Below are 14,160 nucleotides of genomic sequence, written 5' to 3'. Positions count from 1 at the left end.
TATCACAGTTACTTTATATACTTTTGTGATAAGTAATAAGCAGTATGCAGTTTAATCTCAGAAGTCTAATCACTCATAGTTTGTTTAGATTTTGATTAGGGTCTTTCGATTTCCTAAGAATCTCTTTTTATTTATTTATTTATTTTTATTTTCCATTTGGGTGTATTCTTCTCTTTGTAGTGGTGAATTCTGTGATTCCTGAATTATCTTTACGTAAGTTGTTCAAATGCGTATGTCAAGATTGTTTTCCCACAAAGCTCATTGTTAAGTTTCTGACATCAGTCTAATGGTTTATTGCTGCTGTAACAAGGTGCTGCAATCATCCTTTCCGTCTCTGCTATATGCTGGGTTTCTAGCAACCCCAGATTTAGCCAGTTTAATTGACTGAGCAGAAGACTGTTTGCTTTAGCAACCTGGTTAGTGAGCTGAGTTGGCTCAGTGAAAAGCCTGTTAATACCAGAGCTGTGCAGCTGAGAATGGGCAGGGAGTGGAGACCAGCACCTCCTCCCACTCCGGTACGCTTGTAGGTCGGTTAAGTCCTGAAGTGCAATTTCCTCAAGTATGTCACCTTTAGTAAGAGCTGATAACATTGTTTTCCTGTTGGCTCTCCCCACCTTGTTCTAGAACGGTTCTTTATGAAGGACAAACTGTAAAATCAGAGAAGAGTTGAGGTCAGAAGGGACTTCTGAATGCTGTCTGGTCCAGTTCCAGTGCAAATTGGGCTAACTTCAAAGCTGTCCTGAGCATTAATGTAGATGTTGCTGTAGCATTTCCAGTGGCTGATGTCTAAAAGAGTCTGAATTGTCATTTTTCTGAGGCAGTCTGTAGCACTGGTGATTTTATGAAAGTAATCAGAATTAACAAATGTAGAAAAAAATGTTGGAACTCCTATGATTTAGATTTAATCTTTTTGTCTGTTATGGTCTGGATTTTTAAAAGTATTTTGTTACACGTGCTAGGTACTTTAAACTGATTTTTTTTTTCCTCGAACAAGGTGAGCATATAACATAAAATACTGTCCTGCTAAAAGTTGTGTTTTAGTATTTGTATGTATCACATTACTTTATGTAAGAGTAGACTGACCTAATCCATGCTTATGAATTCTTGAAATGATTTTACATTTTCTACATAATAAATTAAAAACTTTGTCGGCGCAACATGCGTGCGTGGCTCAACTAGTGAAAAGGCAGCTTATAAATTCTGCAGCATTTAAGGCAATAAAAATGAGTTCCCAACAGTCTTAGAGGGAGCCAACCTTCTGGTTCTTTCAAAAAGGGGGAAAAAAAATTGAGAGTTAGGGAGGATTTAGGAAGTTGCAAAGGAATCTGATACCTTCAAAGCTGTTGCCAATTTTACTCCGAGGAGGTTAAACTGCATTGCAGTGCTGTCACTTCCACTTCATGCTACTTTGAGATTTTTTTGCTGAGGAGTTGTAGAAAGGGTAGGATTTGAAGATCATTTGAAATATATAGGCTTGTAAGTGAAGAATGAGGGGAGGAGAAGCTACTTGTGTAATACTCCCCAAAAAAATCATCAGAAAATATTGAGAGAATCTTATTTACAGGAAAAAGTTAAACCTACCCCCTACTATCTGAAATTACGAATAGTAGACAAGTGTAGTATTCATAATCTCTATGTAGTAGTAGGACAAATACTTGAACTTCTTTTGGAATTGGGTTATGTGGCACTGAAATACTCGGTCTGAATTGTGGATTGATGAAATGGATATATGTCTTCCTCACTAGCTGACTTAATTACTTTTGCCAGCAGCCATTATACCTCTTCAGATACGTACCATAACCGAAAATTTTACAAAAAGTAAATCACAAGTCTGTAGTCCCTTTTCTGTAGGAAAGATTTAGGCAGAAAGAATGCAGGTGGATGCTTGTTATGCTGTACAGTGACACCTCATTGCTGCTCCTGGTGTAAATTGATGGGGTTGGAGGATTCTCTTGTGTTGGATTTCAGCACATGCTCCTGAAAAACGGAACGAGAAGGATGGTTTGGCATACCCCCGGTAAAACTTTGCCTGGAGTGGGGTTGGCCTAAAAGAGAAATGCAAGGTAGAGCAAGAACTTGAGTTCAGGGTCTTTACCTAGGGCACGTCACCAGAGACTGTAGTATCAGCGATGACCCTGGCAGCAGTTCTAAGCAAGCTGGCTTTGCTATCATGTGTGCTAATTTGCTTGCCTGAAGCTTTGTTGCCCGTGGTAAGACTTGCTGCTGCAGCTCAGTTTTTACCTCATTACGTTATGATGTATTTACTTTACTTTCTGTTCACTTTGAGTCTTTTACTTTATTAGATCAGATAGTATAGTCCAATTGGAAAGAGTGTTTAAGAGATATTGAAATGCAAAGTTAATGTTTTTTTCCCTGTCGTGTCCCAACTTTTTGAATTGCAGAAAGGTAGCTCTTTCATTAGGTCCAGGAAAATGTGCATCAAGGTCGTTTACCTTCATGCCATGTCTTAAAGTTTATGTATATGAAGTGCATGTTTGTGTATTTTTGATAGAACATAATCGTGCTTCTGGAATATGTTGCGTTTACCTGGATTTTCAGATCTTGACTAACTTATTTCTAGACATTCTCCTCTTTTTGTGTGTATTATATATAGATACAGAGTTATCATGAGCTTGGTTTCAGCAAACTACGTGCACCTGAAATGTTAGGTTTTCAGTACGTTTAGACACCCTTATCATTAACTTAAGTATTGGTACCTGCTTCCTATATGCATGTGCTCATACCTTCTTATCCCTTTGACATTAGAAGTAAGAACCAACATCCATGTTTTATCAAATTTTTTACAAAAGTGAGCTGCAAAGTTACAAATGCTGTAAAAATGAACGTTATAGTGGAAACACTGGCTGCATCTGTGATAATACTGCTGTCCTTGTGCCAGTGAAATAAAATGCAAACTTAATTTTGGAATACATTGACACTTCTCTTTCAGAATAGATGAGAAAAACCGTACGATCAAACATGGGACGGGTGAAAAATACCTTTTGTTGCATAAAGGCAAATGTTTTTACATGTAAATTGCTAGAACTCAGATGATAGAGCAAACAAGAGGCTTATTCTTGAAGCTTGTTTTTTAGAAATACTCTGATGTTTTCCTGAGCCATGTTAGCCAGTCTGTGTACAACAACTCAGCCAGACTTCTATAAAATTTCAGTGTATATAAATATTAACAAGAAAGCTGTGAATTTGGGGCTCTTAGTCACTTTTATTTGAATTTCAAGTCGGTTGGTGGTCAGGATGAAACACGAAAATGGAAGTAGTTTTATGCATGACACGGTGTTTTGCATTTTGGTGTTTTGTTTGTTTGTTAAGCATTAATTTTCAGTTTGTCATCTTTGGGTTTTTTTAAGTATTACCTTTGAGTTTATTATCTTCATTTTTTACTTGATAGAAATCTAGTGCTTTGAATAGGTCAAGAGCCAGGTAGCAGTAAAATGTTTCGATATGAAGAGGTAAAATGAATGTAGGAATTGTATTCAGAAGTAATTAGTCTTTTCTTTCCTTTCACAGAGAAATTGCTTTTACTAGGGAACTTCACGAAAAAGCTCCTGATCTCTCTTTTTATTATATGGGTTTCTACATTCATTCATGCCCCAAAATGAGATACAAGGTAAAGTGTGTTTTTACATATTTCCTTAGTGTACTATTATTGAAAGCATTTGATAGTATTCATAGTAATATAATATTTTGTAATTGTTATTTTGGATTTTAATGTAGACTTTATATGGTTAAATTTGAGCATTGGTTACTATTTAACTTGGCTTGAGTGGTTTTTGTGTTGGTTTTGTTTTTTTTTTTAAATTTAGCTGCATGTGGTATTTATTACAAATTGGCTTAAAAGCAGTTCACGTGGAGAGGTTTTCAAGGCTGTCAGATAACAGTTGGTCATTTGGTTACCTGGCTATCTCATGTTTACAGTATATCTTCCAATAGACTAAAATTCTGCCTTTTTTAGGTTTGCATATTTGTGAAACCGTTGCTTAGTGACTGTGGGCAGTGATAACATGCCTTCATGGTCTTGGCTGTACTTGGGTTTTTCCTCTTTGTTTTTTGTTAGAGATGGGGGACTTGCTCTGCCAACCAAACCACGAGGAGTGAGGTTAGCAGCAATTCTGAGCCAGGTAGCAGATTGTTGAAAAGAGCCTCAGGAGAATCCATGGAACATTTAGAATAACCAGTGTGTCACCAAACCTCCTCTGTAACCCTGGTTAGCTTCAATTCTGTTTCGACCTGAGTGCCTAAGGACGTCTCTGCTCTGTGTTTTTTAGATCTCATGAATGTGGTATCTTTGGAAATGTGTCGTTGCTTTTTGAATATTATGGTGCATTAGTGTACCATTCACTACCATCAGAGTAGTGAACATTTACACGTAACCAAATATATCTGTTAACAATGTGGAAAGACAAAAAGCTCATGAAATCTAGAGTAAGAAGTACAGTGTTTTCTTTCCTTTTTGTTTTTTTCTAAAAATCTGCTATGTTTCCAGCTAGTTTTCAAATAGCCAAAAAATTGTGAGGCTCATTGAAGTGATGGCTGTGAAGGAAAAACCATTTTGGCTTTATTCTGGCCCACACTACAGGCGACCATGATGATTCAGTCTTCTGAAAATAATAACAAATCCCTCCCTCTCCTTTTGTTAGAATATGTTTGTCTGTCCTCCCCATCCTCCCCTGCCTTTTGCCAACTTATCATCTACACCTGCTGGCCAAACAAAGAGAATATTAAGTTTGAGGGAAGCAAATTGGTGAGTTGGAAAATGCTGCCTCTGTCATATAAATAATCTTAAAAGCTATCGCGAGACCACCTTGAATCATAGGTTCTGATTATTTGCTCTACTCTTGGGAAATATTTAAAAGTTTGGGATGATCTGTTCATGTGTTCAATGACACTGCGATTGAACATCCCTTGTCTATTCTGCAACCTCCATAATTCAAGACTTGCAAAAAGAATGCCTTTAGTTTACTAGGGCACTTAAGAAACAAATATGACTATAATGGCAAAAGCGTCCCAGTTCTGAAAGATGTCATTGCTAAGAAACTTTGGGCTCAGCCACTTGTACTAAGTTTTAATAAAAGTGTGAACTTTGTATGCTGTGGATTAAACAAAGCTCATATATGAGTCAGTGTATTAAAGTAGCCACCAAACTGTTTTGATTATGAAGACGAAACGCTGCAAGTCTGGGCACTAACCCCAGTAGCCACTATACCGTAGTACTATTTCTTATAATACGGTATCTTTTCTGTTGGACTTGTGCTGTTCTTTGAAAATGATTGCATCAGGAGTGTAAGACTCATGATGCTTCCAGTTTTCATTCTCAAATAATGGAAATGGAAGAAATTGTATGGGCAGTATTATAATTCCCACCCCCCCTCCGCCTTTCCACAAAATCTCCTTTTCTTCCCTTACTTAGACTTAATGACTATCTGATATGACTGTGATTTGGTAGAATATACATTTTAGTCTTCCAGAAACCTATACATGTCAACGTGTTTAGGTAATTAACTGTGGCCCAGTATGAGATTTACTGGAGCAGGGGGTGGGGAGAAGAAGAAAGCCTATACATATATATTTAGAACCTAGAACCTACACAATAGCAGGTAAGTAATGCTCTGTGTTGGGAAGGTAATAATTTAATAAATTAATTGCAAGGAGGTTTATTTTTTTTTATTTCTTTTCCTGTGTATATTTGTTTTGGAAATGGCCAAATGTAATGCAATTGAAAATCAGATTGATGTTAATACTGTAGTTCCACTGAAATAGTCCCGGCTGAAATAGTACGCCGGAAACAAATTTGAAAACTAATTTCTGAAATGCCTCTGGATAATGCTATTATTCTTGTGAAGTGATTGGTAGTGGTAAGGTAGGGTGGGTAAGTACTGACTTTGCTGATTAAGTAATTTCAGTAATGCCTGGTTGACTTAGAGGCATTACATGCTAAAGACTTTGCTTTATTACACTTTAGTAGAGATGTTGGAGGCTCCCTTCCCTTAACGGTGATGGTGTGGAAGAAGGGTGGGCTGTAGGTACCCGTGGCTAAACTGATGTCAGGTAAGCAAATTAAATGAAGGAAAGAAAAGGCAGGAGCTGACAAGCTAACAACTTTTTTTTTTTTTTTTATCCTCTGCTTGTAATTTTCTTTGCAAATGATTTGTCCTAAGATGTTTAGAAATGGAGGCTATGCACAACACTTCTTTATGTAAGCAGTGTCTTACGAAGAATACACGCAGGCGGTACCTATTTACAGTGAAGTGACAGGATTTTGGAAATCTTTGAAAATTTCCCTTCTAGTCACAGGTTGTGACCAGTGGACATGCCTAAGCAGATGTTTGCATTTGGTGTTTGATGGAAACACAGTACTATACTACTTCTAGCAAAGGTGCCTGAGCTTGGCTACTGGTTTGTGGTAAACGGCTGTCCCTCTTCCTGCTGACGGAAGGGGGACAGCTGATGAGCTGGGGTGCATAAGGAACAGTGACTTTATGATGTTGATTTAAGAAGCTTGACAGAGTTCCAGTTTGCATGGAGTAAAACTCAGTCTTCTGTACAAGATGTGGCTGGAGTAATTGGGGATCTGTGCAATGCACTGCTGTATTAGAATCCAAGAGTGACGGGTTAACGTTGCGCACATGAGGATGTAGCTGGACACTTTGGCTTTAAATGCTCTTGACTCCTAACTTGGAGGTACAGATATCCAACAGCAAGCATTAAAGCTTTGTGCTGCATGGCTGCTTTCTTGGGATGCAAATTATAGACATCTCTTCTGGATTCTGACTTTTTTTGTGGTTGTAAATTAATAGTCAAATTTTTTTTAAAAGCTTTGGTAATAGGTGACCATATATACCAGTGACTGGGCCATATACAGTAACAGCCTCTCCCTTCTTGGTTTTGTTGTGTGCTCTAAGGAGATCCAAGGCATTGATAGAATATTTTGTTGAAGTATTTATTTTTAAATAAGGCTGCTAATACACTTGTTCTGCTTTTAATGCAGTTCTTCAAACACTATCTATATCTTTATCTTAGAAAGTGTCTTTGAACAGTCACCTCCGATACGGCCAGAATGTCACACCAGTTGCCCACAGTGCAACTGTGCCATGCAGAAGCTGAATGTTTCTAGCTACCACTGAGCAGGTACAGGGATGAACTGGCAGAGAATGCATTTGGGGGGTCAGCGTGTGACCTTTTCATCTGAATGATTCTGTTTCCATGAATGGTACAATTTTGGGCATAAATAGTGTGTAATCCAGCGGAAGATGGGGAGGCCTGAGTGTCCTGAAGGAGGATCCCCAGGTCAGGATTTCTGTGGATCAGTAACAGAGTTGGAGAATTCTGGATTATGAGGCAGGAAGATAAATGGTTAAAGAGTATCATCTACCCCATAGATCAGATGTAATTACAGCAGTTTTTGAAAATAGAGCTGCTTTTTGAATTGCTGTTCCCTTCCCTTTCCTTTAGTTTCCAAAGAGCTTGCATCTGATTGCAATGTGATTTTAAAACAATGGACTACCAGTGAAATTACTTAAGATGGGGGAAGGGGATAATATATTGCAACATTAGGCTATTTCGTAGTTCCCAGCTTCTCTTAGATTTGTTCCCATATATGGGTTAATATTTATGAACTGGTAAAATAAAATCTACATTAAATTGAGACAAAAGGATTCCTGTAGTCCTATTAACTATGTTAATATGGAAAAAATCTATGAAAAACCTTAAGCAGTGGCTTTGTTCCATTTTTTTTCCAGGTAGGTTAGGGTAATACAAGATTAAAATGGTTCTCTGAAGAAATTCACGACCTTGTGGTAAAACTTTTCAGGCTCTGTTAGATGTGGTAGTTCTTACGTTGGAAAACAGTCTCCTGGAAAATTTTCCAGGACTCATAAGATACAAAGTCTTTTTCCTAATGCATTTTGGAGTCTGATAACATTTTAAGTATAAGAAAGTATTTTACTTTAGGTTGATGTTGGTCTCAGGCTTGCTTCTCATGTGTTTAAGTATTGTATCTGTACGTGTTAGTGCTTTCCAGGTAAAGACGTTTGTTTACAAACACGTGTATAGTTACAGAAATAAAAGAACCACCTTTAACCAACAGCCATATTGGAGAGGTGATAGAGTGGATCTTGGATTTTTTTTCCGGTACTGATACTGTTTCTGTTTTTTCCCGCATCTTTCCAAGTAAAAAATTTTACTCCATGGCTCTGTGTTACTAAATTCACATTTTCCACTCACTGCTGAACTCTTTGAGATCCTTTCTGTTCTTTCTGTTACAGCTCTTTCATACTGATTTTGGGTCTTGTGGTGGGTGACACTGAATAGATTTTGGATTTGTGCTTGGTGTAAACAGTAAGTGTACTTGCTGCCGTGCGTTTGCCATTCAGGCCTCTGTTGGGGTCTTAAATTAAGTTCTCTTCTAGGTTCTTGTGTTGGAAGGGATTTGTTGGTGGGGTTTGCTACGTGAGTTTTCTCAGTTCTGGGTTTTCTGATTTTTTTGTCAGTGTTGATCTTTGCATGCAAAGCCTGCAGCTGGAGCACGTGTCGTTCCTTGTTTTGGTCAATGATCTGCTTCCCCTGAAGCCGCTCTGCGAAGTCTCTAAATAACTATCAGCATACTTTGAAGTGTGTAAGAGATTTAATGTCTTTTTGCTGTGTTATCTCCACGTACCATTTTAAGACCATTCTATGATGTGAAGAGGTGTTTTGACTGAAATCTTTATCCAGACTTGTATACAGGCCAAAGTAAATGGAATTATTTCGAACAGTCTCCTTCAGTATCAAGGCATGGCCAGACTTCAGATAGAAGGAATACTAGAAAGGGTTCTGAAATGTCAGAAAAGAAACAAAAGGCTGATTCAACTGTGATTAATCATTCTTAAACTAAATACCTCGGACTGACTGTGGTCGTAAGCGGTGCCCCTGGAATTTTATGGCACTCAAGAGCCAATTTCTTTGGCTGCTTTCAGGAATTTCAGCATTGCTCCTCATGCAGCAGTGAAATGCATCCAGTGGTAGCCTGGATTTCCACATCCATGGGATCCACAAAGATCTGGCTCATCCTTGCTCATCCTGATTATTCCAGCATTTCTGACTGTGGAATTTAGTTAACCTTTTCGATAAGCTTGGGTTTGCTGTGTAAGCTGAAATGTCTGAAGGAAAAGAGACCTGATGTGACATGACTTAATGTGATCCCTTGTGATTTTGGGGTTACAAGCACACGCCGTTATGGTTCTGCTGCTGTGCAGCAAGCAGTTTTGCAAAACGTGTGTCGCTGGCTCCATGCAAAAAGAGCTGGCATTTTTCTAACTCCATGCGTGATCTTTTTATTCAGCATGTACTGAAGTTTCTGCCAGCTGCCAGGCTGTTTTTCTCACTGGTGTTGTGGCTTACCTTGACAATCAGAAAAGATGGCAAGCTGAGAGTGCTTTGGAGGACTGGAGTTGCACTGCTCGAGGATGTTAGCACTTGTACTAGTGGCTTTTCCAGGATTAATTTTGTCAGTTTATGGGAATAAATATGCATTCAAATTAGTACGATTTATTATTATTTTTTTATAAATGGGTGATAAATAGTCAACTAAATAGTCTGAAAAGTCGATACTTGTTATAGAGTGCCAGCTGTTGCTTGCAATACTGTTTGGTGATGAAGAACTGAAATACCTGCGCTGAAAAACTATTATCTACTCTATGAAAGCAATGAAAGTTTTAGCAACGCAGTGGCTTTGCTTTTTTGGCAAGACTGTTAAAAACAGAGTAAAATAATAAACAAGGACAGAAACATACATTAATAATAATAAAGCCCTGAATATTTCAAGTTACAGAAATGGTAGGGGGAAACCCCAGTTTTTTCTTTGTCTTGTTAACATCACTTTTAACTGCCTCCCTTCCTCCTTCCTTCTGTTTCTTCACCGGACTTCCCCAATGGCCGGGATACTCCTCTACATTAGCATCAGCAGCTAAACCTGAACATTCTTCAGAGCTGTGAACTTAACCCATGTGTTTCTTCTAATGGTTTGGGTTGGTGACCGAGGGAAAAAGACTCCTCTGAATTATACTGGAGTTTTGGCATTAAAACCCAAAGGGATTTTGAGAAGTCTTTTAAAGTGGCTGGCCGAAACTTCCAAAAGTATTTTGGATGATTGACTCGGTGTACATGCTTCTGAAAATCAAGTTGCTTTAATATTCCTTCAGTTGTAGCTAGCGCAAAAACATCCTTATCTCTCTATGTATATTTTATCAAATGTGTTTTGACTGGAAGTTTGGCTGGCTGTTTTTTGGGTCTGACAGGCCGTATGCTGTATTCAGGATTGCAGTGTCCCTTACAGCTTGCTGCCTTCCCCCCCCCCCCCCCCCCCCCCCTTTTTTTTTTTTTCTTTTTTTCTTTTGTTCCTTTTCCATAAAAGCTTTCTCCTTTCACCTGTCCTCATCTGGAAGACTCTTACTATTCAGAGCCCACACTAAGTAAATGGAAATAAACAACTATGAGAATGTGGGGTGGAATAAAAAAAATACCATGGGTGAAAAATTATTAGCTCTTTAGTTCTTGATGTAGCACTAGTGATAAATATTTAAAAGTATTTCTTATTTTCTTTGAACAGCACCTTACAAAGTGTTTGAGGCCACTTTCTAGGTTGCTTTTCTTTTTAAGGCATTTCTAGTCAGGTTGTGAAAATTACATTACTAAGAGCATCAAAAAGTAGGAGTAAGGAGGTTCTCCATTCAGGATAGCAACAACCATTGCAGAACGCTGACAGTAGATTTCCACTGAAAATATAATTATTAAAAGCAAAACAGCAGTTTCCATGTTGTTTTCATGTCAGGTAAATACAGTGATTGCAATTACTTCTCCCCCCCCACCCCACCCCCCCCCCCCAGCTGCTGTTCTGTACTGTGTGTAATTGGTAACCCAGCTGCTGTTCTGTACTGTGTAATTGGTAAATTATTACAGTTTTTCCTTGGTGCAGGTGTTGAAGCTGTGCTGAATTTGACACTGTGCTTGCAGGGCTAAAACCAGTTGGAATCCCATTTTCCTACTGGAAAGAAGCACAGATCCTAGCCATGTCTTTTTTTTAATTTCATTTTTCCTTTTAAAATATTTGCCATCAGAACTTTTTTTTTTGTGTGTGTCAGTCAGAACTCCCTTGGGAAAAATGTGAACATGTCCCTGGGGGCTTAGTTGTCTGATTTTGGAAATGTGGATTTCTTCTCAATTGTTTACTTGCAATTTAAGATGATTGAAATGTAGCAGGACTGAAGTGAAAATAATATGTACCTTTATGCCTGATTGTATTATTTGTGGACTTTTATCAGGGCAGAAAACATCTGTTGTATAGGTGTCAGCTGACCTCTGTAGTGAACAAGTCTCTCTTATTACTGTACTGCCTCTTGAGAAAATAAACGTGTCCAAAAGCAGGAATTTTGGGGTGTATGTTGTACAAGCTTGAAGGAATTGTATCTGAAAGTAATTTTCAGAATGAAGTCATATTTGTGAGGTGGCCTTTCTACAGCTTCAGCTGTATACCTGTAAATTTTTATTGGATAGGTCTTTGATTACAAATTTCCTCAAATTGAGTAAACTTTGTTTTTTGGTGGTTTACTTCACTATACTAGATAAATAAATGTTATTAAGTAGGAGTGGGTCCTTTTTAAAACCATCCATTTGTTATATTCTGTATGAGGCTTGGGTCAGTTTACATTATTTTCATGCAGTCTTTAAAAAACCAAACACATCCTTCCACCTCAAACCAACCCAACAAAAAGCTTTGAAGAGCCAGTTCCCAGACAGTTTGTTTCACAGGAATATTCAAAGTCATACATACACTTGTGTCTTGTAAGTAATTCTAAATTTTGAGGTGATTCAAATATCAGACTTGAATGTTGATGATTTATTGATTTTGATGCTACAAGTGATTTTAATATTGATCAGTAAAGATTCTTTGTTCTGCATACGACAAAGATGTGTTTGTGCGTAAGGAGGTATACAGTCAGGATTCAGATGTTCTGAAGAATAAACATAGAAATGTGATAAGAGATGGTATTACCTACCGATGTATGCACATCAGTAGGGGTAAGTTCTCCACCTTTTACTTGTTACAGGAATTTTATTGACTTGGGACAACTTCCCTATAGCGTTTCTTTAATAAATGTGATTTTGTTAGTGTTTGTGAGGCTTAAGTAAACTAAAATCTAACCTCATCTTTATAAAAGCACAAGAGTAAGAAGTATGGTTTGTTAAACTGTAAGCTGGTTCTGTACCAGTGGATGTTTTCAGAGTTATTAGAGGTAACTTACCGGTCTCTGTCAAAAGGAACTGCTAAAAAGATTTATTCAGGCTCATGCTAATAAACCTGAGGCAAATGCATCGTCTGAATGATAGTAGTTGGTAGAAATTTATCATGTCTAATTCATGACTCTACATAGCCATAAATTCACTGCTTATTGCTGACTTGTACTAAGTCTTTCTTGAGGGCTTATTTGGGGACTCCATAGCAACCATTAGCAATTGAAGTGAGAACTGTAAATTATGAAATATGTAGACAAGAGGTGTGGTTTTTGTTTGGTTGGGATTTTTTTGGAGGGGGAATAATATACTTCATAATTCATGTGTCTTTAATTTTCTTCCATCTCAGGAATGAAGTCACAATTCATGTTTCAGAATTTTCCAATTATATTTCTAGAAATCCATTAGTCCTTGCTAGTAAGTGTAAGAATGCATGGAATTGGGTGTATTTTTAAAGTTTCTAACAGCAAATGAATTAATGTAGTGCTGCTTTGCCAGCTTCACTTCATTTTTTTTTTTTTTTTGTTGATTTAATCATTTCTGGATGGTCCTCAAACACTAGTTACCAGTATTTTTCTTCTGCCTTTTTTCCCCTCTACCTGTCTCTTTGTGGGTATTCCCAAGAGTGAGTAAAACTGAATGGGCAGAGATGGACATCTTACAATGCCATGGTGCAGAACGTTAAAGCACACTGATGAAGATGATGCTCTTAGCTTTTCCGAACGTAGCCTCTGTGAAGGGTTGTTTGTAGCCATGCCAGTTTTCAAACATTGGGCAAAATATCAAAATTCTTGTGTCCTGGAGAAAAATCAGCCCTTTAAATCTGTCGCTGGGGTGTAAGTCATTGAAACACTGGTTAGTTTTGTTCTATGCACCACATTTATTGAATCTGGCAACACTTGGAGTATCGGATCTCTCATTTAACTTGAAATCCAATTGCTTTTACTGTATTCTTTCTTATTTTTGCTATTTTGCTGATTATATTAGTTCTAATTAGGCAATATTGTCAAGTGGAATTTATTTGGTCTGAAAGCCAGGAACTCCTGCTTTTCCTGGCTCTACCGTATTTCACCTTGTGGTCTTTACAGTAGGAGCTGGCTGACAAGTCAGTTAATCTACACAAGAGATGTTTTTTCTCCAATTTTCCAAGAAAGATTTAATGGTGGATACTTTAATGAGGTCTGGTTTTGCTAAGACCTCATTAATTTTGCAGAGGTATCACAGTACACTTCTCTGAAGTGTTACATTTAATCAAGAAGACAATTCATTATTTTGAATTATAATTTTCTTTGAGTTTGTTTAGCTGCTGACTCTACTGAGTCTCCAAGTAAAAGGATATTGATGAGGTTATGTTATTTATTCTCAGTCCTAATATTAAACACAATGCTTCTAACAAATCTAGTTTGCAGAAAGTTCAACATCAGTGTTTGAATAGGAACGAGAGTCCCAGATTCCTATAGGAAGGAATGATTTGGAGCCAGGAGGGAAAAGTGGAATCATAGAAAAGCGGGTTTGTCAAGGGCCATGAGGGGTTGTGTAGTCCATCCCCTTACTCCAGTGTGGGTTTCAGCTGTATTTGTGTTAACTTTTAAGACCTGTTGGACATAGGTATGCCAAAGGCTTCTCTTGACAAGCTTATCTCCGTGTGCTGGAGGTTATATACTTATATATTCTTCTGCTTTATTAGTCTTGCCATTGAAATTCTTTTTCTTAATTTTCAGAAAACCTGAACTTTTCTTCCTCAAGAATATTACATTTTGTCCTACCTACCATGCACATAAACCCCCATGTTATGTATTTATATTTTTTTCTTTCAACACCCTTATATAGTCTAGTGGATTTTCATCAACTGATGCGTTTCTGTCCTAGAGAACG

General features: G+C 37.7%; 1 protein-coding gene across 7 annotated transcripts in view; it reads left to right on the top strand.

Moving 5' to 3' along the window:
* ATE1 (arginyltransferase 1) overlaps positions 1 to 14,160 on the top strand; it is an 86,646-nt gene that overhangs the window by 32,268 nt on the left and 40,218 nt on the right. For all 7 annotated transcript variants that reach the window (XM_040605592.1, XM_040605593.1, XM_040605591.1 and 4 more), the window contains one exon: positions 3,529 to 3,628. In XM_040605592.1, the coding sequence (XP_040461526.1) occupies positions 3,529 to 3,628 (100 nt within the window). The remainder of the gene's footprint in view (positions 1 to 3,528; positions 3,629 to 14,160) is intronic.

Source organism: Falco naumanni, chromosome 9, assembly GCF_017639655.2.
Source record: "Falco naumanni isolate bFalNau1 chromosome 9, bFalNau1.pat, whole genome shotgun sequence".
NCBI classification, from domain to species: Eukaryota; Metazoa; Chordata; class Aves; order Falconiformes; family Falconidae; genus Falco; species Falco naumanni.
The sequence above is the reverse complement of the archived record's forward strand: the minus strand, read 5'-3'. Positions and strand labels throughout refer to the sequence as shown.